This window comes from Caretta caretta, chromosome 3 (assembly GCF_965140235.1).
Source record: "Caretta caretta isolate rCarCar2 chromosome 3, rCarCar1.hap1, whole genome shotgun sequence".
NCBI lineage: Eukaryota > Metazoa > Chordata > Testudines > Cheloniidae > Caretta > Caretta caretta.
Window position 1 is genome coordinate 191,779,043 of NC_134208.1, and position 24,236 is coordinate 191,803,278.

General features: G+C 42.2%; 1 protein-coding gene across 2 annotated transcripts in view; it reads right to left on the reverse strand.

Moving 5' to 3' along the window:
• Positions 1-16,694, reverse strand: part of XPO1 (exportin 1) — an 81,115-nt gene extending 64,421 nt beyond the window's left edge. The window contains exons 1-4 of one of the 2 annotated variants that reach the window (XM_048842767.2): positions 16,175-16,694; positions 11,481-11,612; positions 4,487-4,588; positions 535-607 (exon numbers count right to left, since the gene is read on the reverse strand). In XM_048842767.2, coding sequence (XP_048698724.1) covers positions 535-607; positions 4,487-4,588; positions 11,481-11,606 — 301 coding nt within the window. In that variant the 5' untranslated portion in view covers positions 11,607-11,612; positions 16,175-16,694. Of the gene's footprint in view, positions 1-534; positions 608-3,222; positions 3,287-4,486; positions 4,589-11,480; positions 11,613-16,174 lie in introns of those variants that run through there. The other variant, XM_048842768.2, reaches the window with a different exon arrangement.
• Positions 16,695-24,236: the final 7,542 nt, after the last annotated feature.

The window sequence follows — 24,236 nt, forward strand, 5'->3', positions numbered from 1 at the left end:
GAAAATCAGTTGTTGTGACACAGGTGGATGGTGGAGGTTTTATAGCATGCTGGGAGGGGATCTCAGAAAGAAAGAGGTTGAGAACCCTTGCTGTAGACTAGTGAGAGAAAGGAGAATAGATCCAAGAATCAAGACTGAGCCATGAGTTCAAAATTTCTTTAAGAGCAAAAAAGCAATGTTATTTTGAATAAAATTGCCAAAACAACTTACACATCTCTTTTTTTAAACTACCTAAGGAGCTCTATAATGGTCAGCAGACACATCTATGGCCTGATTATCAGAGTGCTAAGCACTCTCTACAACATCATTACAATTCATGGAAGCTGCAGGTGCTCAGCATCTCTGCTAATCAGCCCTGTAACGAATAGAAAACTTTTCCTGCTAGGCTCACAAATGTTACAGTATGGATCCCTCATCTACTAAATCCAAAAGACAGACTAACTATATTTGAAATTGAAAGTTATTTAGATGTCAACAAACATAGTTAAGTATCAAATTCAAAATCATCATACAAAATGTAGTGTATTTTCCTACCTTCACACTGGTTCCTTGGAAGAATTTTCCATCTTGTTTTTATCACATTTTCCAAAATTTGAAGTCCATAATACTGAAAATTGGAGAAGAGCATTATGTGAGTATGTTATTGTAGGACTAACAATAACTTTTAGGATTCTCATTCAAGCAAACATTCACACTTAACATCTAAGATTTCAAAAATATTAAACTAACAAATTTAGTTAAAAATAAAGTCTATTCACCCATTTACTGAGTTGTTCATGCATTTTTCTTGTTTTTATTGTTTGCTACTCTAAATAAGTCCTGCTGTTTGATCATGCTCACACCAGGAGGAGAAATAAAAAAAGCCATTTGGCAGCCAAAGGGGCTATCTGTAGAAGAGAAAGTAGCAGCCAGATATGAATTCATAACATAAATGACTGCTCATATGTTCAAATATTAAAACCACCAGGCTCCTAAAAAATTTAGCAGCTTGGATGGTTTCCTCTACTATCCCTCTGAGATGAAAAATCTTGGCTTAGCATTATATGTATTGTCACTGGCACTTTCTAAAGAAAGTGGTTCCCAAACTTCACTGGTGTGTTACTTAAGGAACAGCAAGACAACCCACAGGTTTACTTAATTTCAATCCCCACCCCTACGGCAGCTATTTCTACAATTTAAAGATGATCTTTTTTGCTCAGTCAAAAGTAATTAAAATTTTAACATGCACTCTGAAATCCTTTTACCTTTCAGGTATTGCTTCCTGAGCTCTGACCCAAAAATTTGGAAAGAGTTTATTGGGGCAGGGGGGAGGCCACTTCATTCAATCCATTTTGTCCCTACTGCCTACTCACCATAAGTAGTAAAGAGAATTCTGGCATGACCAGCAACTTAATAGGTCATGCACTTTAAAAGTGAACAGACAGAAAGGAAAAAAGGGAAAAGGAATTTTTTGTTTCTTTAGTCAGTGGTTGCTTAGGGAGGAAGACAGTACCAATGCCTGAAAGGTAAACTTATTCATGTCTATCTAGTAGTATGACTAGAGTTTGGCTGAGAATAAGAGTTCATCTTTAAAATGGTTAGTTGTTATACAAAGTAGAATTCATTAGCATTTCAACCACAGGGATCATGTAAACTGCACACTTTAACAGCACAATATAGACTGTCCCAAACTACATTGTACCCAAAAACATTAACGTTTTTGCTGTTCTCATCTTGACAGTGTTTACTTCTATATGCCTTCCTGCTCGCTACCAATTTTTGCCTGTTTCACTCAATAATTCCACATTGCAGAATATTCCTTAGACTTCAAAAACATTGTACATAGTTATTCTGCAATTACAGAAAACAAATGCCAATTTTTTTTCATAATCAGTAGTAAATGTTTATCTTCTGGATTTTGTTTTTAAATTTGTACAACTAACACTAGCTGAAGTGAAGCCAAGGAAACATTTGTATAGGAGAATGATTCACAAGCATACAATTTCTTTAAAACAGCATGCTCTACTTTATAGCAAGCAACCTCAGCAACTAAAATAGTTTTATAGGTATAGCCTCTGTTTCTGTTACAGGTAAACAGAAGCTAACAAAAACAAAAAAAATGTATAAAAGCTGGTGATAAAATTCAACCTAAACTCAATGGTTGAACACTGATATCAGGCAGTATTAACATTCCCAAAGCAGCTCTGAACCACTTTAAAGTTCCCAAATTGTATGGCTGCAGTCACATTAATAATACACTTAAAGCTAATGGCTAGCCAAAACTGTATCTTTACTTCCTTAACAACCCCCGAGAGCTGTATTTTCAACAAATCAAATCAATTTGCTTTGAAAGGGGGATGGAAACTTTTTGTTAGAGCCCCCACCCCTGCCCACACACACACACAAAAAGTGACCCGAGACTTCCAGACAAACTTAATTCATAACTTTTTAATGATACAGGCAAATGTCTAACCATTATCCTGTTTTTCATTTATTTCCTTTTCTAGATTCCTTGTCTTTTACCCTTTCTGTCCACTAATTTTTTACGCATTTACTTCTCCCAGTTTACGTATAAGAAAGAAGCAAAGCGAACCTTGCCAGCTTCAACTTTGCTGTACCACTTGCACATGAACTGAAACAGAGAAGGCAAATGCCTCAACATCATTACTGTGTCCAATCCACCCTCCTGGCATACCATGCTAGAAGACTATGTAAGCCACCTTGTGGAATAAATGCTGATGGCTCCCAGTCCCTATCCTGGACGATATAGTCTTTTTAAGCCTTGTTTTATTTTATAGTCAGTCATTTCTGGCACTGTGTTTCAAGTACCTGCCCTGCTCCAATAGGTGGAATTCTTTTCAGCCCAGAATTGCAAATACTGTCTAATTCTAAACATCTTGGATTTTATTCCAGTAACGTATAGATGTCTATAAAAAGTACAAGCACATTTATGTAGCACTCAAAATTCAGGTAATGTTTTTCTAGTAGTTATTTAGTCTCTGGTTTTATCTTATGCTAAATATCAGAAGCATTGCACAAATCGACTGCTGAGTTATGAAGGTGAGGGACAGAACAGCAAAGACTAAATGAAAAAATGCATGAAATGATCCCTATGGCAGAAATTTCTATGGTACCCTTATTAATTACTTATTCTATGCATTGAATCCCCTTTCCCTCCCACCTCCCAAGAAACAAAAACAATTGATGAACAGAATTCAGTTAAAGGGAATCAAAAGGGTAGACCTTGTGGAGGCCTGCCGTCAAAGCCTAGCTGTGTCAGTTGCACAGGAAGACACCCCTTTTCTTCCTATTACAAGCAATCAACATAATGGAACATTATGATTAATATCAGATAGTGTTAACAGCTTTAAAGATAAAATATGATTGCATAAAAGCCAAATGTCATAGTGCATAAATTTAGCACCAAATCATTTGCAATTTATGTAAATTGAAGAATTCTTTACCTGTTGCTTTCTTTCTGTTCCTCTAATCATCTCATTTTTCACAAGACAAATTTGAGTTTTTAAAAATACTGTTGATAAATCAACTTAAACATTAGTAATGTCTGTCAGTATAAAAAGCAAAGTTTACCAGGCAAGCAAACAGGCAAACACTGTTACTTAAAGGTTAGCACTTTGAGGAAGTTCTTAAACTGTTTTCCCCTAAAATTTACAGAATAAATTTTAAAAAGTTAGGACTGTTTCATGAATACTATCTGAATTCAGAAACACACCTGAACATGGCTATTTTCTGTTCGAACACAAAGTATATTAAAGTAACGTGTATCAAGCAGAAAACCATGCATAAAAATTACTTTAAAATTAAAGAGAAGTGTGAGTCAAACTTAAGACAGTCAAAACACATTTTGATCAACTCTTCTGTTCAAATTGCTTAGAAGTCTTAGAGTAAAACATGTAGAATTGCAAATAAAAACTGAGTTCTGTCCCCTTAATCAGTCACTATAATGGTGGCAGGTTTAAAAAGTTGTACAACTTAGTGTGCTCTGCAAGCCAATACAGATTACAGCCAACACTACAAAGTGTTTGGGGTGCCTTGCTTGTATTGATTAGACTGCCCCAAATAATCCCAATCTGATCATTGTGTGTTCTGCTCTACCTTCAAAATACTTAGGAACAAATTCTGCCCTCAGTTATGTGCACATGGCTCCCAATAATGACAGCAAACATTTATTCAAGGACAAAATTTGGCCCTAGCAAATTTTATATTACTCAGATCTGTACATATACCAAACTCATATGAATTCTGCATGTGCCTTGAAATACTTTATTTCTAATTTATCTCTTCCTTAAGAAAACTGTGTCAATGTAAAGGGAAACTTAAATGCTAGGCCTATTTATGGTAGAGTTAAATTTAAGGCAATTTTAGGAATAAAACAATAAAAAATGTGGTTTGAAGCAACAAAAGCTAATGCTAAAAATGAGATACCTTCCTCAAAGTTTATGAATGGAAGAAAGGGAGAAAAGTCAATTAAAGACCAGGTGCTTACTTTGGTGTTCATATTCTGAGAGAACTCCAAAATAGTATCAACTCTGGTCCATGCATCAGGATGTTCTTTTAAGTGAGTCAAGACTTCCTGTGCCATCCTTTGCTAAAGAAGGATAACAAAACACAATTAAATGCATTTTAGAAGCTATTTACAGTAATAAAATAAAATTTAAAAAAGGTTAAAACAAAAATGTTTTTTGAACAGTTTAAACACTTACCACATTAAAACCAAAAGCAGTTTGAATTACGCCAGGAGCAACAGATCACATCAAATGTTTTCTGACTCTTTGGGTCAGCAAGTTTTGTTAACTAACACTTTGGCATTCTCTCAAACCAGAATGGAATGGAATTAGTCCATAAAGAGAAAATGTTCAGAATAAGTTCTACTTAATACTCTAAATTTACAAGCTTTCATATATTCATAGAACTTGAGGCCTGAAGGGACCAATAGATCACCTAGTCTGACCTCCTGTATCTCACAGGCTTTAGTGCAAGTACTTGCATTACTCTACTTGCATTAGAACCCACTGCATCCTGAAATAGAAGGCACTTAAGTTCTTCAGGTAAAGAACTGGGCAAATATGAAATAGTATTATTGTACTCGAGTGACTTTAAAGCAATATCAAGGGGCTCCACATTTATGGTCTTGATTTCTGTTGCCTTACAAGTAAAAAGAGGTATTTCTAAAGACAACACTGCATTCTTTCCTTCTCCCTCATTACAACCATTAATAACTAGGGCTATCAAATGATTTAAAAAATTAGTTGCAATTAATTGAGAGATAAAAAATAATCACAATCGCAGTTTTAACAGCACTGTTAAACAAGAATAGAATACCATTTATTTAAATATTTATGAATGTTCCCTACATTTTCAAATATATGGATTTCAATTACAACAACACACAATGCGTTGCTCACTTCATATTTCTGAGTACAAATATTTGCACTGAAAAAAGGAAAAAAATGGTGCTTTTCAATTCACCTCATAGAATACCGGAGTGCAATCTCTTTTTCTTAAAAGTGCAATTTTTTTTTTTAAACCTAACCACACTCAAACAAAATTATGTAAAACTTTGGAGCCTACAAGTCCACTCAGTCCTACTTCTTGTTCAGCCAATTGCTTAGACATACAAGTTTGTTTACATTTATGAGAGATAAGGCTGCCCGCTTCTTATTTACAATGTCACCTGAAAGTTAAAACAGGAGTTCACATGGCACTGATGTAGCTGGCATTGCAAGGTATTTATGTGCCAGATATGCTAAACATTTGTATGCCCTTTCATGCTTCAGCTTCCAGAGGATATGCTTCCATGCTGATGATTGGTTCAATCCAAAGCAATGTTGACTGACACACGTTCATTTTCATTATCCAAGTCAGATGCCACCAACAGAAAGCTGATTTTCTTTTTTGGTGGTTGGGGTTCTGTAGTTTCTGGATTGGAGTGTTGCTCTTTTAAAACTTCTGACATGTTCCACACCTTGTCCCTTTCAGATTTTGGAAGGCACTTTAGATTCTTAAATCTTGGGTTTAGTGCTGTAGCTACCTTTAGAAATCTCACATTGGTGCCTTCTTTGCATTTTGTCATATCTACAGTGACAGTGTTCTTAAAAATTGAACAACGTGCTGGTTTGTCATCCAAGACTGCCATAACATAAAATATATGGCAGAATGCAGGTAAAAAAAAAAAATCAGAACAGGAGACATACAAAGGAGTTCAGTCACAAATTTAATTAATGCATTTTTTTTTAATCAACATCATAGGTATGGAAATCTAAGGGGACTGTGGACCCCTTACTGAAACTTAGTGGGGTTTTTTGGTTGGCCATCTCCCAGTACCAAAAGAAAGTGGAAGGGCCAATGAGAAATCAGGACCCTGAGACTGACAGTACCAGGTCCAATGGGGAGAGGCCAAAGCTCCAGGTCAGCCTCATTGACAGGACAGACAGGCCAATGATGGACTCAGAAGCCTGGGGGTCCCATCTTCTGTGAGAGCTGGAGCCGACAATGGCCAGTGTGGGCTGAGCTAAGGACAGAGCAGGAGCCCAAGCTGAGCTGGGGAGCAGAGCCATGCCAGCCAGAAGGGCAAGTGGCGCAGCCCAGGGAGCTGAGCTGGAGGCAGAACAGTGCTGAGTCAGAGTGAAGCTGGGGCTGGAGCAGTCCAGAGCCAAGCATAGTGAGCAGCAGAGCAGAGCAAAGCAAGGAGGAGACGCCACCAGCCAAGAGGTCTTGCAGGCCTGGGGCAGGTGGGGGCTGGCTGGCACTGGGAAGAAAGGTCCTACCATCTAAAGCAGAGGTGGACAAACCTGAGCTCCTGGCCCCCGGCCCCTCCCCTGCTGTCCGCTGTGTCACCAGCGCTTTGGCCCACCGCTCCTGCTGGGCAGTGCGGTGGCATGGCTGTGAGTTCCTGCCACTCTGAGCGGCATGGTGCGGGGAATGGGTGCATAAGGGGCAGAGGGTCCGGGGGGGTGGGGGGACAGTCAGGGGACAGGGAGCGGTTGGCTGGGACAGAGGTTCGGGAGGGGGGCAGAAAGGGGACGGGGGTGTGGATAGGGGTCAGGGCAGTCAGGGGAGAGGGAGCACAGGAGTTAGATAGGGAGTGGGGTCCTTGGAGGGGGCGGTCAGGGGACAAGGAGCGGGGGGGGGTTTGGATGGGTTGGGGGTTCTGAGGGGGGCAGTCGGGGGAAGGAAGTGGGAGGGGGCGGGGTCCAGGCTGTTTGGGGAGGCACAGCCTTCCCTATCCGACCCTCCATAAAGTTTTGCAACCCCAATGTGGCCCTCAGGCCAAAAAGTTTGCCCACCCCGATCTAGAGCCTGAGGGTATGCGGCCACTGCCAGAGCAAGTGTCTGACCTATTGCATGCCTGCGGCACAGCCAGGGCCCGGCACGTGTGAGGAACAGACTGAATTTCCCTTATCCTCCAGAGACAGATGTTTTTGTTTCCCCCGTGCTCACAGAGTGTGGTTATGTGTTTTCCTTTAACCTTTCCAATTTTTTTTTTTTTTAAATTGGTTGCTGTTTAATAATTGTATTTGCTTTGAACTATATGTAACATCAGTGGGGTCAGGGAAGCATTCAATGCGAAAAGAAAATCCTGGACAGGGGACACCTTAGCCCCTGTCTTAAGTGACCACAACAAGATTGGGGGTCAAGCCCTGCAGGAATTCTGGACCCAGTCTTGTTAGGGTTACAAGAACTCTGCTACACAGGAGAGGGGAAGGGGAGTCCTTGAGGTCAGGCAGGCCTCTGGGTAAGGGGAGTAGGAGCAAGGACTCAGATTCTTTTGCTAGCCAATTTCACCAGAGTAGTGTGTAAGCCAGAAAAGTTCCCCACAATAGCGGGGCCATTCCCCCGCTTACATAGTTATGTCCTCTGGATTGGTGGCTGAAGCATGAAGGGGTATATGAATGTTTAGCATAACTGGCATGTAAATACCTTGCAACACTGGCTACAAAAGAGCCATTTGAACGCCTATTCTCACTTTCAGGTGACACTGTAAATAAGAAGCAGGCAGCATTATCTCCCATAAATGTAAACAAACTTGTTTATCTTAGTGATTGGCTGAAAAAGAAGTAGGACTGAGTGGACTTGTAGGCTCCAAAGTTTTACATTGTTTTGTTTTTGAGAGCAGTTATGTAACAACAAAATTCTACATGTGTAAGTTGCATTTTCATGATAAAGGGATTACAGTACTTGTAGGAGGTAAATTGAAAAATACAATTTTTTACCTTTACAGTGCAAATATTTGTAATCAAGAATATAAAGTGAGCAATGACCACTTTGTGTTGTAACTGAAATCAATATATTTGAAAATGTAGAAAACCGATATTTAATAATAGAATACCAATTGGAATTTATTATGTTTAACTGTGCGATTAAAACTGTGATTAATAGTGATTAATTTTTTTAAATCGAGTTAATTTGTTTTGAGTTAATCGCTTGAGTTAACTGCAATTAATTGACAGCCCTATTAATAAAGATTATACAGGCCAAAGTAGACCCTTGGTGACCTGTCCATCCATCCTGTCTTCAGTGGGTGTGCAAAATAACTATATGAAATTTAGATTAGTTTATATATTTGAGTGCTTAAGATCAGACTCCTAGATCCACACTTAGAAAGCCAAGTAACTGGGCACTTCTGGAAAAAACGCAATTCCCAACAAAACCACGGCAATCAATGGAAACCTGGTGTTTGGCACCTGATTTTATGAGAAGGCAGGTTTGAAATTTTTGCCATACTAAACAATGGCGCATAAAAGGCCTAATAGAATCTACCTCACTCTCCCAAGTATAACACAGTTAAAGCTTACTTTTTGTCACTCAAATTAGCAAATAGGCCTGACTGAACATAAGGAGCAGATCTGTTGAATAAGTATGTGCATTTTTACAGTTACTTTTCAGAATACAGTTGCACTAAGACATTTGTATTCTTAAGACACTGGAAATAAGCATATTATGTACCTTAAATATATTATGTACACACACATAAGAAAGACAGTCCCCTGGCCCAGAGGGCTCAAAATCTACATGTCCAACAGATGGCAAACAAGATGGACAAAATAAATATGGTGGGGCTGAGTTAAGACACCTGTATGGAATTTTATATATTTTACATTCAGATCAAAATACAGAACTCAATAATCATAACTTTAAAAGATCTAACTTGGGGAAAGGCAGGAATGATGAAGTTAGTAAGAATAACGTAAACAGGAAAAGAAAGGAGGGGGAAGATGGGCATTCATAGTTTCTCACTTGCGTACCTGATAAGCAGGCTGAGGGTTTTGTAATCACTATGGCAAAAGTGAGCCTTAAGGACAGAGACATTTTTTCCACATGTAAGTGGTTTCAGGGGAGGAAGCACGGAAGTCTTTAATGTTTAAGAGAAGAAATTTTAAATAACTTAATCTCAGCTAACTTTGCATTCCTATTGCTTGAGCCAGTTTTGAAGCTGTGCTCTGTGCCAAGTCTGTCTTTTAGAGGCAGTGCTTCTGCTGGTACTAGTGCTTGTTGTGGCAATATACATACGAGAGTCAGTAATATAAAGATACTCACTGAAAAATGAAAAGGAGTACTTGTGGCACCTTAGAAACTAACCAATTTATTTGAGCACAAGCTTTCGTGATGCATCCAATAAGTGAGCTGTAGCTCACGAAAGCTTGTGCTCAAATAAATTGGTTAGTCTCTAAGGTGCCACAAGTCCTCCTTTTCTTTTTGCTAATACAGACTAACATGGCTGTTACTCTGAAACCTGTCACTGAAAAATGTGTGCTTCCACAGGAATACACACTTTTTAATACACTACATACTGAGACTTTTCATGAAGAAGCCATGTATTTATGCTCTGATGCAAACTGTTTAAGCATATAATTGTTTTTGACAATTTTAGTTCATTGTCCTTTTTCAATTCTTTTGCCATTAGCTTATCTAAGTGTCAAAAGCTTAAAAGACCCACAAATCCAATGAAATTGTACCCATTTGATTTATAAATGGAACCACTCAATCTCTTTCATTGACAGAGCAATGGCATTTTTTTCAACAAAATTGTTTAGTATTCTTTGTTGAATTGGTATTAGATGTTAGGAGGAATTACAACTGGAATATATCCTCTGAATGCTGAATACTAAACAGAAAGCAGATATCTTAAGAGCTCCTTTAAGACTTGCTGCATATACTGTTTAAATAGCAAATATTTAGGAGTCCATACTATGTTACTTTGCATAAGAAATTTCAGAGCTTCAGAGTATATGAGAAATTGTCATATTATGAACATGAACTTGTGACAGCTTAAGTTTGGAAAGGAGCTCACACATTGTACACATCCCAGAAGATGTACACAAGGTCAAACAATGGATTTTAGCATCTATAAGAATCTACACTAAGAAAGCTGGCATAGCAGACTGCCCTTTATGGAGGTACCAATATACAAAGTGGGTATATATGTGGTTGGTTTTATTTATTTTAGTAAGGGGGATCTGGGAAAGGGGACAGAAGAAGTGTTAGGTTACAAATATTTAGCCTCTTTATGATGCTGTCACATTCTTCAAGTCTTGTTCAATGTTTGACACTTTAGGGTGGGATACTAGCTACAAGCCATTACTTGCCACAAAATCTGTGACACTGTACAAGTATTATAAAACAACAAAAGTATGCCAGAAAAACAGACACGTTAGTATTGTTTGAGCAATACTTATCTTTAAAAATGAAAGACCTAGCTTTTATATAGTGCTTACATAAACTGATTTAAAAAGGCCATAAAAGGTTCACTCTTAGACAGGTAGCATAAAGCAACTTTAAAATACAGTGAGTACGAAGTGCCAAAAGTCTCAATCCACTGGATGTACATGGAAAGAGTGGCAAAAGAAGGAGTATAAAGGAAAGAAGAGTCCAGACATCACATGCATTTTTATAATGTCTTTTGTTATGTACAATAACCAAAGTTATTTTAAACAAAAGGTTTCTCCCTTAAATATGATCCTGGAGTGAAGTCAATGGTGAATTTGTGACATCACAACTATTTTCATGCTAACAATGTCAAATATGGCATGATTATGACTTCCCTGCAGGAATAAAGTATAGAAGTTGGGCTGTGATGGATACAGCTCTTATCAAAGCACACTTTTCCATACCTTCAACAAAAGAAGAACGACTGGGTAAGCAGATCCTTTTAGATATAAATGTTCTCTTCATGTTTGTCTTATCTTAAAGCCTCCTTTAAACACTGGGACACAAATCAACATCAGGTAGTCTGCCAAATTTGTAAGGTACCTTGTCACCAATACTACCAAATAGTCTTTCCATGAGAATTCTAGTCATATCAGAATGAAATTCCCTCTGGTTTCACTCCTTGCTTAAATTTGTTGGGTGAACTTGAAATGAATTGAACTATTTGACTTAGCTTTCCTCTAAGGATTTATAGACTAATGTAAAGTTTTAATAAGGCCAACTTTATAATACTCTTGAATTAAGACTTCCATATTTTTGGACATATATTTTACCTGGGCTCCTTCTCCATGGTACAGACAATTCACCACGTTGTCCAAGAGATTGATATCCAATTTCTGGTTGAAATCCAGCAGCTGACGAGCTGCATGGTCTGCTAACATTGTCATAATTGCTGGCATAGATTACTGCAAAATAAAATGAATCAGATCAAATTAGAGAAGTTAATCATAGTTTCTTACAAACTTGCTGGAAACTATTTCTACAGCTGCTTATAAGCGACCTGTTCAATATACCCATCTCACTTCAAAACTGGAAAGAAAACTTTTAACTGTGTAGTTTTTCTTAGACCTCGCAGATAAAATTATATGTCAATGTCACCGCATGTTGAATTATGAAAGTGCAATACTGTAAATATTAGAAAAGCTTCAATATTGACTATGTCTATCTGAAAACTTACAAATTATAATGCCAAACAGGTTGGCAGTAGATTTTACACTGGGAGACTTAATACATGTGAATAAACTTAAGTTTAGCTGGCCTTAGTTTCCATTCCAATTCAGGTAAGACTGTAGATATGAGAATCAGAATTCAACATGTTACAGCATTAGCAAGCCACACTAAAAGCCAAGCTAGGTTAATAACAAAATTTGCAAATATCTGTTTAAAATTTAACTAATTTGTTTCAACTGGAGGTAATTTTTTGTTTGTTAATTTTTTGCAAATACTCTAGCAAATAAGTTTATTGACAGGAATATTTGCCAAAAAAATTAAATTTAAACTAATATTAAAGAATATTCAGACAGACTTTTGAATTTCCATATCAAATATGCACGCTTGAAGTCTAGTTTTATGATTTTTGTGGAACTGTCACCTATGTATCCAATCAACAGCAGCCCAGACCAATCTTCAAATATTTGCAATGAACTGCTCACAATTGAGAAATAATTCTTGGTGCATCTCTCACACAAGTAAATTGGAGAAGTTAGTGCTAGGCTTAGGAGCAATTTTTCAAACAGAAGAACACAAAATGTATTCATTAAGTTTTCAGCATAACTTACTTGCCCACTTCTAATTAAAAAGAAATCTGACTAAAAGGGGACAGTGAAGATCTCCCACACTAAAGGAATAAACGTACCAACAACATATTTTCCACCCAAACATACATATGTATTAAAATACAGTGCAGTAAAATCTAGAGTTCGAAAAATTTACAGGACTTTTACAAGCCAAAAAGTGATAAAAGATTGGAGGGGCATCCACAGCAGTGAAGGCAAGGCGCTCAGCTCAGATTAAGGTATTATTTGGAAGGGAATTATCATCCTGGAGTGTGGCTGGTGGCTCTTTGCATATCAACCTTTGATTTGTAGGTATCTGATCAGCTTCATGATTCACTTTGTCTGCTGGGAGAAAGGGCTTTCACTCTCACTCACACACACTCCCACTGCCATTAAGGGAGTTTTCTATGGCTTTACCATTCCTCAGCCTCTTGCTCATAACTTCCCCATACAGCTACAGAGTGAAATTAAGCATGACCATCCATTTCAGTTATACCCATAACATTGGCTAGCAGCAGCAAAACCCCTGAACAGCAGCAGAAGCACTGGAGATATCTGGGAGGCTGAACATAGCCACAAGGACTATTAGAAGCTCTATTTCAAAACAAGCTTAATACTACAAACATTGTTGGATTAGGTCCCCCTGATTCACCAGCAAAACTACTGGAAGTAATCTGTATCTTCTTTCCCAAATAATTCCTAGTGTATATTAAAAAGTTACCATTTCTTGTTTAAAAAGAAACCAGGTATAACTTATGCCATCCAAGTTGAATTGTTTAGCTTAGAAAGGAAGACAGAGGCTGTGTCCCAAGTCTGTCCAACTAATTACTACACAAAATGCGAGAGAGACTCGTGCATCGAAGCGCTCATTCAGAAAATTTCTTTCATTGGGATTTATATAACCAAACATGCTAAATAAGTGTTCCAGTACCAGAGGGGCACATCTTTATTTTGAACTCAGACAATTCACTCCAGGATTAGTGTGCTGGCAAAAAGTAAATATTAGAGCAGTGGTTCTCAAACTGTGGGTCATGATCCCAAAGTGGGTCCCAACTCTGCTTTTATGGGGTCTCAAGGGCTGGGCTAGACTTGCTGGGGCGCAAGGCCAAAGCTGGAGCCCGAGGGCTTCAGCCCTGGGTGATGTGGCTGAGGTTCCAGACCCCCTGCCTGGGGCTGAAGCCCTTGGGCTTCAGCTTTGGCCCCCCGACCTCCACCCAGAGCAGAGGAGCTCGGCTTTGGCCCCCCACCCAGGGCAGCAGGGCTGGGGGGGAGGAGGTTCAGGCTTCGGTGGTCCCCCCCCCCGTGCCATGTGGTAATTTTTGTTGTCAGAAAAGGGCCATGGTGCAAAGAAGTTAAATAATCCACCACGGCTGTCAAATATTTCTTCACTCCAAATACAAATTCCATACCCCACTATGGTTATACAAATGGCAGATTCAAAAATGATTTCTTTCTGCTTCTTCAGATTTGAAATGTGAGATTCTTTTTAACCCTGAACCCCTCCTTCCTTGGACAAAGTGCCAACTGGTAAAAAGGCAGTAAAACTATTCAATTCATATAATCTTCGAGTTACATTTAACTCCCCCCTCCTCTGCATACACTTTCAGACACGCCCCCTTCCGTTCGCATCTGCTGCACATGGCTAAACAGTGAAGTAGGAAAGCTGCTTTTAAATCTAAACAACGTTTAAATTGACATTCAATTTAGGTGTAAGCTGCCTCCAATTACTTTAAAACGGTCTTAAGAGCGCTCTTCAGCCTCCACGTGACTAGAAGTTATTAGTTATTAGTCATGGAAGCAGAAAGGAAACATTTCTAATAGAGCACTTTGCCACTCCCAGTATTATCTTCAAAATGACCTACCTACTGGTGAACTGAAATACAAAAATGGCGGCTTTCTGGTCAATGCCAACTGCGATTAACTTGATTCCCTACTCCCAATAATGTGCCTACATCAAGCCTACAGTATTGTATGCAATCTGCTAGACTCCCACCCCCATCCATAGATCAGCCTGCACCTAAAAACGCTTCTAGAGGGCAAAATATATTAATACAACAGTGCTAATAAAACTGGAGTGAAAACAAACCAAATACTATGAAAATTAATAAACATGGGAAGAATCTGACACTTGCCGAAGCCCGGAAGAACGGAAACGTAATGCTTATATAGCTACCCGATGTCTCAGTGGCCTTGTGCAATCAAGTGCAAGAATACTTAGACCAAGTGTACCGATTACCGTTTCATAAAGAGATTAGAATAGCAATTTAAAAATGATTTGGGCTGGGTGAATTAGAACATACACGCAAAAACCAAGTAAAAATCTGCTTAAAACACGGGAGTTAAACTCTAGGTCAAATACAACTCTCTACAAAGAGAGACGGCTACGCTACTTCGGGCTGCGCGGGGGCAGCAGCACGCTTCATTTAAGTACAGAAGTAGGAGAAACATACAGTTACCCCGCCCCACTCAGCGAGCAAACAGCTCCACTTCTAACTACAATGAAAGTCAAATCAGCATCCCACCACACTCTTCCACACTAACTGTGATTATTTATAGCACGCAATTAAAAGTTCAGTTTCTTCTAACTGTTCAACCTATGCACAATTAGACATGCACAGCACACCACACATGCATTATACACCAATATAGACACATACACAAATATAGAGCATTTACGTTAAAGTTAATACCGCAGTTCCAGACGCTACTGAACGAGCTTGTTTCCCTCCCCCGAATACGTGTGTGGATAGCAATAATGGGTAGCAGAATTTTGGTTAAATTTCCTTGCAAAGCTGCAGACACATCACATTACCCAACATTTATCCAATTCAATGTAAATTCATTGGAATTATTATCAGCAAGATATTTGATGTGCACAAATACAGCACACACACACACACGTGAACACACAGACGCACACCCACCCAATGTAAAGGCGGTTGCTGACTTCCCTTGCAAAGCAGCAGGAATACCGCAGTACATGGGAACATTTATACCATTAAAACACACAACTACACACCAATCGGTTTTCCTAGCAAGTAGTTAATACTAAAGTATCTACCGGACGGGGGGGTGGGGGCGGGTGGTGTAGGTAGTTAGGAATAGGAGGCTGTTTGGTGGGTTTCTTTGCAGAGAGCAGCAGGGACACTGCAGCCCCTCCCTCCTCTAGGTCCCTGCGTTGTATACAGGGCCACCCCACGTGATCCAGGCGGACGTTTCAATACTGCTGCACAGACACACAAAAATATTTCTGGAAACTTCCACTCCTAATAATTTACAGATTATGTCCCTAGTTTCCCGAGTTCTCAACGCCAGTCCCAGCCCCAGCCTTCACCTATATGAAGGGCACAAAATGACCATAATCTACCCCCACGAGCCCTCACAGCAGCCTCCCAACAACATCTGCTCACGCGCTCCTGCTTTCCCCACATCCATGGCATCAGTGGTGGAAGCTGTACTCTCTAGTCAATTGCACAGCCGACACGTCTCACGGTGGTACCCCAAGGAGCCCCATGCTCCCGCCCCGCCTCTTACACCCCACTGTGCCTCTCCTACCCCACAGACTTTCTGCCCTCCGCACACATCCCCCCTTCTGCTTCTGGCCCCTTTCTGGCCTCCCATTTTGTCCCCCAATACGTCTGACCCCGCACCCCATGATTTCCACCCCCCCCCCAGTATTAAGAGTTACTTACCTAAATAGTTATTACAGCCTCTGCCTTTAAAAAAAAAATACGGGCGGGAGGGTGAAGTTTCCAACCACACAAAAAAAAAATAGGAGAAATCACACACACGCGCGCCCTCTCCCCTACTGAGCGTTTATTGGTGTCAACCTTCTTCCCCCACCGCCTCCAAGACAAGCGTGCACGGGGCTGGTTGTATGACACACGCTCAGCGCTGCTGCCCCTTGGCCAGGCTCACTTACTCCCTGCTGCCCCTGGCTCGCCCTACAAGGACTCGGCCCCCAACTCCCCGCTCCAGGGCCAAGGCCGCCCAGCGCAGGGGATGGAGCCCCTCCCTTCCCGGCTGCTCAGCTCTGGCTCCCCAAGCCCCGGCTCGTTGCTTTCCTGGAGCTCCTTGATTCCCTAGTTCCCCAGGCCCCGCTTAGTCGCTGCGTTGGTGGGCCCCGGGTCTCTCGCTCCCCAGGCCCCGGGCTCCTCTGGCTGAGTCTCTGCCTGCCCGGGCCCCCGCTGCTCCCCCTGATCTGGCCGGTGCTCAGTTCACCCCCATCTCCCCCCCGCTCGCACTAAACTTTGCCCCCGTGGATGTGTCGGCGGCTCCCCCTGCGGGCTCCCCTGTGAGCAGGTCACACACACAGCGGCGGAGGCAGCGACGGCGGCGGCAGGGAGTGAGCGCAGCGTTTCTCCCCCTCCTAGTGCCACAGACTCGGAACCGGCTCAAACCGGTTCAGACTGGGAGATTCCATCTCGGTTTAGTTTTCAGCCCATGGCGCCGCGAAGCGTTTGGAAACCTCGGGCCTCCGCCCAGCTGCTGCGCCCATTGGTTCCGAACACGGTCGCTGCGCAGGCGGCCTCGCCTCTCATTGGACAACGGGCCTGTCCGTCTACTGCGCTGCCCTGACAAGGAGGAGCGGGAGGCCCCGCCTCCTCTCCAGCAGCGATTTGCCCGCAGAGGGGGGAGGTGGCGGAGCCGCAACCCTCGCTGATTGGTCACGCAGAGCTGTCGCTCAAGGGCGGTGCCCGCCCACAGCTCCCGACCCGCGGGCGCAGTTTTTACCTGCTGCCGATTGGTTGGGCGCTTGGAATGACGTAGGGGTTCGATTGAAGCTTTTTAGGACCGTGCATGTAGAAGGGCGCGCGGTTGAGTAGAACGGGCAGTGAGGCGCCGAGAAAGCGCGGGGAGAGATCGCGGGATCGCTGGGCGCGGGGAGCGCGTAGGGCCCTCCCACAGGATTGTTCCTAGTAGGAGCAGCAGGGGCTTGTGTCTCGGCGCTCGCTGGGAGGGGGCAGGGGCGAGTGGGTGCGGCTGTCGCTGGTTCGTAGGGGCAGCGGGAGAAGGGCTCATAGAAAGTACCGGGGAGGGGCTGCTGTGTGTGTCAACGGGAGCCCCCGCGGTTATCTTCCCTCAGGTACTTGTGTGGGAACCCATCACCGTAGCGCCTCACGGCCGTTAGAGTCTTTGTCTTCACAGCACCCCTGTGAGGCAGGGCGGGGCAGCCCCGTGGTGCAGCAGGGTAGCAGGCACGGAGGGTAAGTGGCTCGCCCAGGGCCCGCAGGGCAGAAAGTCCCTGGCCGAACCGGGAATGCCCTGGCCTGTTAGCACTTTATACTGAATGGGGGTGTTGGGACAGCGCTATCCTGCTCTCTGGTGGCTAAAACTGGCCAAGCGGTGACTGTAACTCTCTTCAAGAAGCAATTCACTGACAAGGGATGTGACCTGGGAGGGTGGGAGGAGGCTCTTAATAACCACGGTTTGATGGGGACATGATAGTGTAATTATAGGGTGACCCGTTTTGGCTGGACAGTCCCTTTTTTAAGCCGTGTCCTGCCTTTTTTTTTTTTTTTTTTTTTGGCAAAACCGTCTGTTCGCTCTTGCCAAGTCAGCATCAGTTGGCAAGAGCAAACTGGACAAATGAACAGTTTCCCCAAAAAGTGGGATGCGACCCCTAGAAGGGCACGGAGAAATGTGTGGGGTGTGGGAGGGGACAGGAGCAGTTGGGGCCGGGCCAGCCTTGCCCTGCCCCACGTGAGCAGGTGGCAGGGGGTCTTGGGCTGGCCCCGTGCACAGCAGGTAGAGGGGAGCTTTGGACTGTGGGGGGGGGGCTGGGGCCACTCCCACCTGCAGGAGAGAGAGGGGGGCCCCAGGGTGGCCCTTGGGCCCACCCCAAGTGGTGTCATGTTTTCCCTTTGGGAAAATGTGGTAACCCTATCTAGTTATAAAAACAATGAGGCATCCTTGTGGCACATTAGAGACTAACATTTATTTGGGCATAAGTAGGTTATAGTCCACGAAACGTTATGTCCAAATTAAATTTGTTAGTTTCTAAGGTGCCACAAGGACTCCTTGTTGTTTTTGCTGATACAGACTAACATGGCTACCCCTTTGAAACCTATCTAATTATGAAGACTAGGGCACATTCCTGATTTGCTTTCTTTTTGCAATAGCATTGTTATATGTGAATGTGTTTAATTACACTCATTTTCAATAAGTATTGGCATAACAAGGTATACGGTTCCCAGAATTAGTATGCTAAGTAGTAAGGTCTGTTCAAATACTACTTGGGAAATACTGTAGGTAGGAGTTTGTGTTGTAAAATATAACCAATTTTTAATTGGAGAAAAGAAGTTTGAATCTTCTAATGCATTTTTCAAATATTTAACCCTCCTTCCTATAAAAAAAAAAGTATAGACTTTTACCACATATATTCTAAAAAAGTTTTGTTTTTCAAGTGGTATATGAATCAACAACACCATGATTTGAGCACCAAATCCCTAGCACAAGGAGTTTCCTTGGCACCATAAAAGTGATGCCTTTCAGTTGTAACATGCTTTGTTATTTTGGTGTTTTTTCAAAGGAAAATACATAGTTTGTAATGCTAAATACTGAATAAAGTTAGACTTAAAGACAGATTATTTGCTTTGTTTCACAGGAGTTGAAGATGCTGCTTAAAAAGTATATAGCCAAATAGGAGGAAACACCTATACAACTTGTGTTCAGACACTTTTGTGTAAATTTTCCCAAGTAACTATTCATGATGGGATGGCTAACTTGAAACCCTGTAAAAGACATCTCACTGCTTGCCCTCACAAAATCAAGTTCCTTTAAGGTGTGTTTAAACTGATATCCTAAAACTAAGACTCCCAAAAATCACTAACTGCCTTAGAAAATTTAGGTCAATTACAATTAGTCTTTTAACTTACAAACAGCCATGCCACATAATACTTCTGGTGCCATGCATGGGATGAGAAGAACTCAACCAGTGCTTCTTGATGTTCAGTGCTTTTTATTCTACTTTTGTTCTTTGTTTTACTGTACAGCAAAATGTTTGTTGTACTCTTGCTAGATGCTTTAGTGCAGTGGTTCCCAAACTTTTCGGCATCATGCCCCCTTTTTAATTTTCGAGAAACCCTCACACCCCCACCTCTCCTTTACCATCATCCAACCCTCCCTGCTCCTTGTCCCCTGACTGCCCCCTCCTGGGACTCCACCCCTTTCCAACCCCCCCCCTGCTCTCTGTCTCCTGACTGCCCCAACCCCGTCCATACCCCCACCCCCTGACAGGCCCCCCGGGACTCCCACACCTATCCAACCTCCCCGCTGCTGTCTCCTGACTGCCCCCGCAGAACCTCCACCCTATCCAACTGCTCACTATCCCGTGGCTGCCCCCCCGGGACCTCCTGCCCCTTATCTATTCCCTGCTCACCGCCCCCTTACCAGGCTGCTCAGAGCGGCAGGACTGGCTTATTGGAAAGCCTGGGAGGTGGGCGAGCACAAGCAGCACTCCCTGTGCGGTGGTGTAGCTGCGGTGGAGGGGGCCGGTTTTGTTCAATATCTTCATTAATGATGTGGAGGATGATGTGGATTGCACCCTCAACAAGTTTGCAGATGACACTAAACTGGGAGGAGTGGTAGATACACTGGAGGGTAGGGATAGGATACAGAGGGACCTAGACAAATTGGAGGATTGGGCCAAAAGAAATCTGATGAGGTTCAACAAGGACAAGTGCAGAGTCCTGCACTTAGGACGGAAGAATCCAATGCACCGCTACAGACTAGGGACCGAATGGCTCGGCAGCAGTTCTGCAGAAAAGGACCTAGGGGTTACAGTGGACGAGAAGTTGGATATGAGTCAACAGTGTGCCCTTGTTGCTAAGAAGGCCAATGGCATTTTGGGATGTATAAGTAGGGGCATTGCCAGCAAATCGAGGGACGTGATCGTTCCCCTCTGTTCAACATTGGTGAGGCCTCATCTGGAGTACTGTGTCCAGTTTTGGGCCCCACACTTCAAGAAGGATGTGGAAAAATTGGAAAGAGTCCAGCGGAGGGCAACAAAAATAATTAGGGGACTGGAACATATGACTTATGAGGAGAGGCTGAGGGAACTGGGGATGTCTTCAGAAGAGTCTTCAGAAGACAAGAATGAGGGGGGATTTGATAGCTGCTTTCAACTACGTGAAAGGGGGTTCCAAAGATGATGGCTCTAGACTGTTCTCAGTGGTAGCAGATGACAGAACAAGGAGTAATGGTCTCAAGTTGCAGTGGGGGAGATTTAGGTTGGATATTAGGAAAAACTTTTTCACTAGGAGGGTGGTGAAACACTGGAATGCGTTACCTAGGGGGGTGGTGGAATCTCCTTCCCTAGAAGTTTTTAAGGTCAGGCTTGACAAAGCCCTGGCTGGGATGATTTAGTCGGGGATCGGTCCTGCTTTGAGCAGGGGGTTGGACTAGATGACCTCCTGAGGTCCCTTCCAACCCTGATATTCTATGATTCTATGACAGGAGGGGAGGGGCAGGGCCGGGCGCCAGCCTCCCCGGCTGCGTGCTCAAGGGCCGGGCAGCCTTGTGCCCCCCTTGGAATTTCTTCACGCCCCCCAGTTTGGGAACCGATGCATTAGAGCTTACCTAATCAGGATTCCTCACTTTACATGGGAAGTACTTAAACAGTAGTCCCATTAAAGGCTGCAGATGAAACAAAGATTGGTACTTAAGACTATAACTGGCCATATATGGTATCATGAGTAAGCCTTCATCACGTTATGGTGGTGGATATTTTTAAATAAAAACAAAACACGACAGTCCAGGGAAGAAAAATTATAAAAAGCAGCCTAAGAACATCAACAAAATCTGCTTTTGTAGGAAGTGGTTGGTCCCTTTTGTATTTCCAAAGTGGAAAATACTACACCCAGATCTCTTGATTGTATCACTGAAGGTAAAAGAGATAGTAAAAGAAGGGGTTCGTGTAGCACCTGACACAACTGAGTAGTGAATTCTCTGAGATTATGTATTATTGGCCAAAGTGTATCTACAAGGAGATTTAATTTTGACTGCCAACATAGGTTTGTCAAGCTTTGCTTGCTTGCTTGCTTGCTTGCTTCCGTGATGTAACTTAAGGAGAAAAGTCACTGAACGACTGTTTTTAAAAAAAAACTCTTAAATTCCTGGCTTTCTATTGTTTAAGGTAAAACTTTTAAAAATAAACTGGAAGTATGGGAATGTAGTAAAGATGCCCCCATCCTCTTCCATCAACATATGCACTGTCCACGTCAGATGTTTCTGAAAGTACTAGAGTCATAACTACTTGATATCTCTGTGTACAATGTCATTTGACCATGTACTCTATCACTTAGTCTAGGCTATGGAATATAAACACCTCAATTGCTGGGGGGTTTTCCAGTTTGTCTGAAGATGTTAAAAAGTCGCTAGTTGTAGACCCTGTAAAATAATACCAGCATGGTTTAAAGAGGAAAATGTATCTAAATGAACTGTGAGTTGGGTAGGTATATGGGGAAATCTTCCCCCACCCCTAAAATCAAATACTGAAGCACTATGCACTGGAACCTGAAAGTGATAGTAAAATAGGATAGAGACAAAAATGAAATTGACTTGTCTGTTTTCATTGGCCAAGTTGAATACAACAGCAAATATAAGTTAGTGGTGATAAATATTTTTTAAAAATACCTACGGTTTTAATCACTTGTTAGGGTCAAAAATAATTTTTAAGGCGTATGATGTAAAAGTTACGCTATTTAGTTTAAGTAATTGTGAGAAAACGTGAGCGATCTTCACAGTGTGTTGCACTGTAAAGAAAATACTAATAGAAGTGGGAGATTGTATTTTACCTACTTTACACAGACTGGACTTGGAAATGTGAAATACTCTATATTTTGCCTTTGAGTTACTTTCTTCCATATATCTCCTGCTTTCTCTATGCAATTTATAACACCTTTGCCTCTGCTGTATCTGATAAAGGTTAATAAGAAAAAACGGTTATAAGTTAGGTTTCTAGTTCTGAATAAAATACTATAGTCCATCTTTTTGCCAAGTTATGGACTGTATCACACCAGTAGTTCGTAAGCAGAAATCTGTTATATCATTGGTGATTTCTGCTTAATAACTGATGACATGGTCCTGCCCTATGTTTGTATGAATATGTGTCTATTATGGAAGGCAGATTAGAAGATTGCAGATAGCTTTCCATTATAAAATGGATTTTGGTACCCCACCTCTTAACTTTGTCAAAACTAAGACAGTAAACACCCAATTGTTTGTTTGGTCCTTTGCCAGAGAAAAATTGTCGAATCAAATTTAAGTTATGATAGAAAGTATGAGAGTTTTCACTTTAAGACTGCATTTTTTGGAATGGCATCTCAAAAGCAGTTTGAGCTAGAAAATCAGAATTTGTTTAATTCACCTGTCCTTAGGAACCTTTTTGGAAAAGTATCATGCTTAAGCTGAGTTATTAGGAGCTCCAGTAGTTCCACTGCAAACCTTTTTAATGTTCACAGACTCTAAAATATCATAATCATCTTGCATTGTGGAACTAATGGCTTTTCATTGCACTATTCATGTCAGCTGAGCAATGAGATGATAGACTTTATTCTTTGGTGGAAAAAGCCTGAAGAAAGAAAAACTATCTACACATTTCTTTACATGGACTCTGCAGAAATAAGGCCATGTGTACACTACAAATGTTGATCAATGCAAGTTATGTCAACTTAAAGCTGTTAGTATGGGCACATGCGTACTTGCATCAGTGTTGTGCATATTCCCCAAGAGTGCTTATGCTAATGTGCATTGCTCCATGGGTAGGTATATCAGTGTGCAGTTTGCCACCATCTGACTCACTGTCTTGGGAAATCATGGCAATGTCTGGTGGGGCAGAAACGAGTTCTGCAGGGGTGACTGGGAGCAATGGGTCAAGTCCCTATCATGCAATTTTCTTCATCCTATAGTGCTATCCATGTCCCATAATTTCCAGGACCTTTTCTAAACATCCCACCAAACTACACAGCTCTTTTCGCTGTCTGCCATCTGTGGCAGAAGGATGGAGCCTGCACAGCTCCATAACGGTTGTTATGAATATTGTAAACATAGGACAAACAATCCTGGTATTTGCAGAGCCACAGGAAGAACTGCAGCAACAAGGGACATGGTGATTTCATGGAGGACAGATAGCTGTGAGACATAGCAAAAGCCGATTCAAGGATGCTGGTGGCGTTCTCAGAGCCACTGCAGACAGTGGAGCGCTGCGTATAAGCTCAAGAAATGAGCACTGACGGATGGATTGCATCATAAAGCACGTTTGGGATGATATGCAGTGGCTACAGAACTTGCACCTGTGCAAGGCCACATTCCTGATGTGTGTGCTGAGTTCCCGCCAGCCCTCCGGTGCAGGGACACCAGAATGAGTGCTGCACTGACATTTGAGAAGCAGGTGGTGATAGCTCTATTGAAGCTTGTGATGCCAGATTGCTACTGGACAGACGGAAATCATTTTGGAGTTGGGAAAATCCACAGTGGGGCCTTTTGCCACGCAGGTGTTCAGCTCCATTCATTTTTTCCTGCTAAACAGGACTGTTACTTTTGCTAATGTGCAAGACATAGTCCACAGGTGGCCAACCTGAGCCTGAGAAGGAGCCAGAATTTACCAATGTACATTGCCAGAGAGCCACTGTAACACATCAGCAACCCCCCGTCAGCTTCCCCTGCCCCCAGTGTCTCCCACCTGCCAGCAGCACCACCGATCAGCACCTAACCCTCCATCCCTGCGCCTCCCGCCAGCCGCAATCAGCTGTT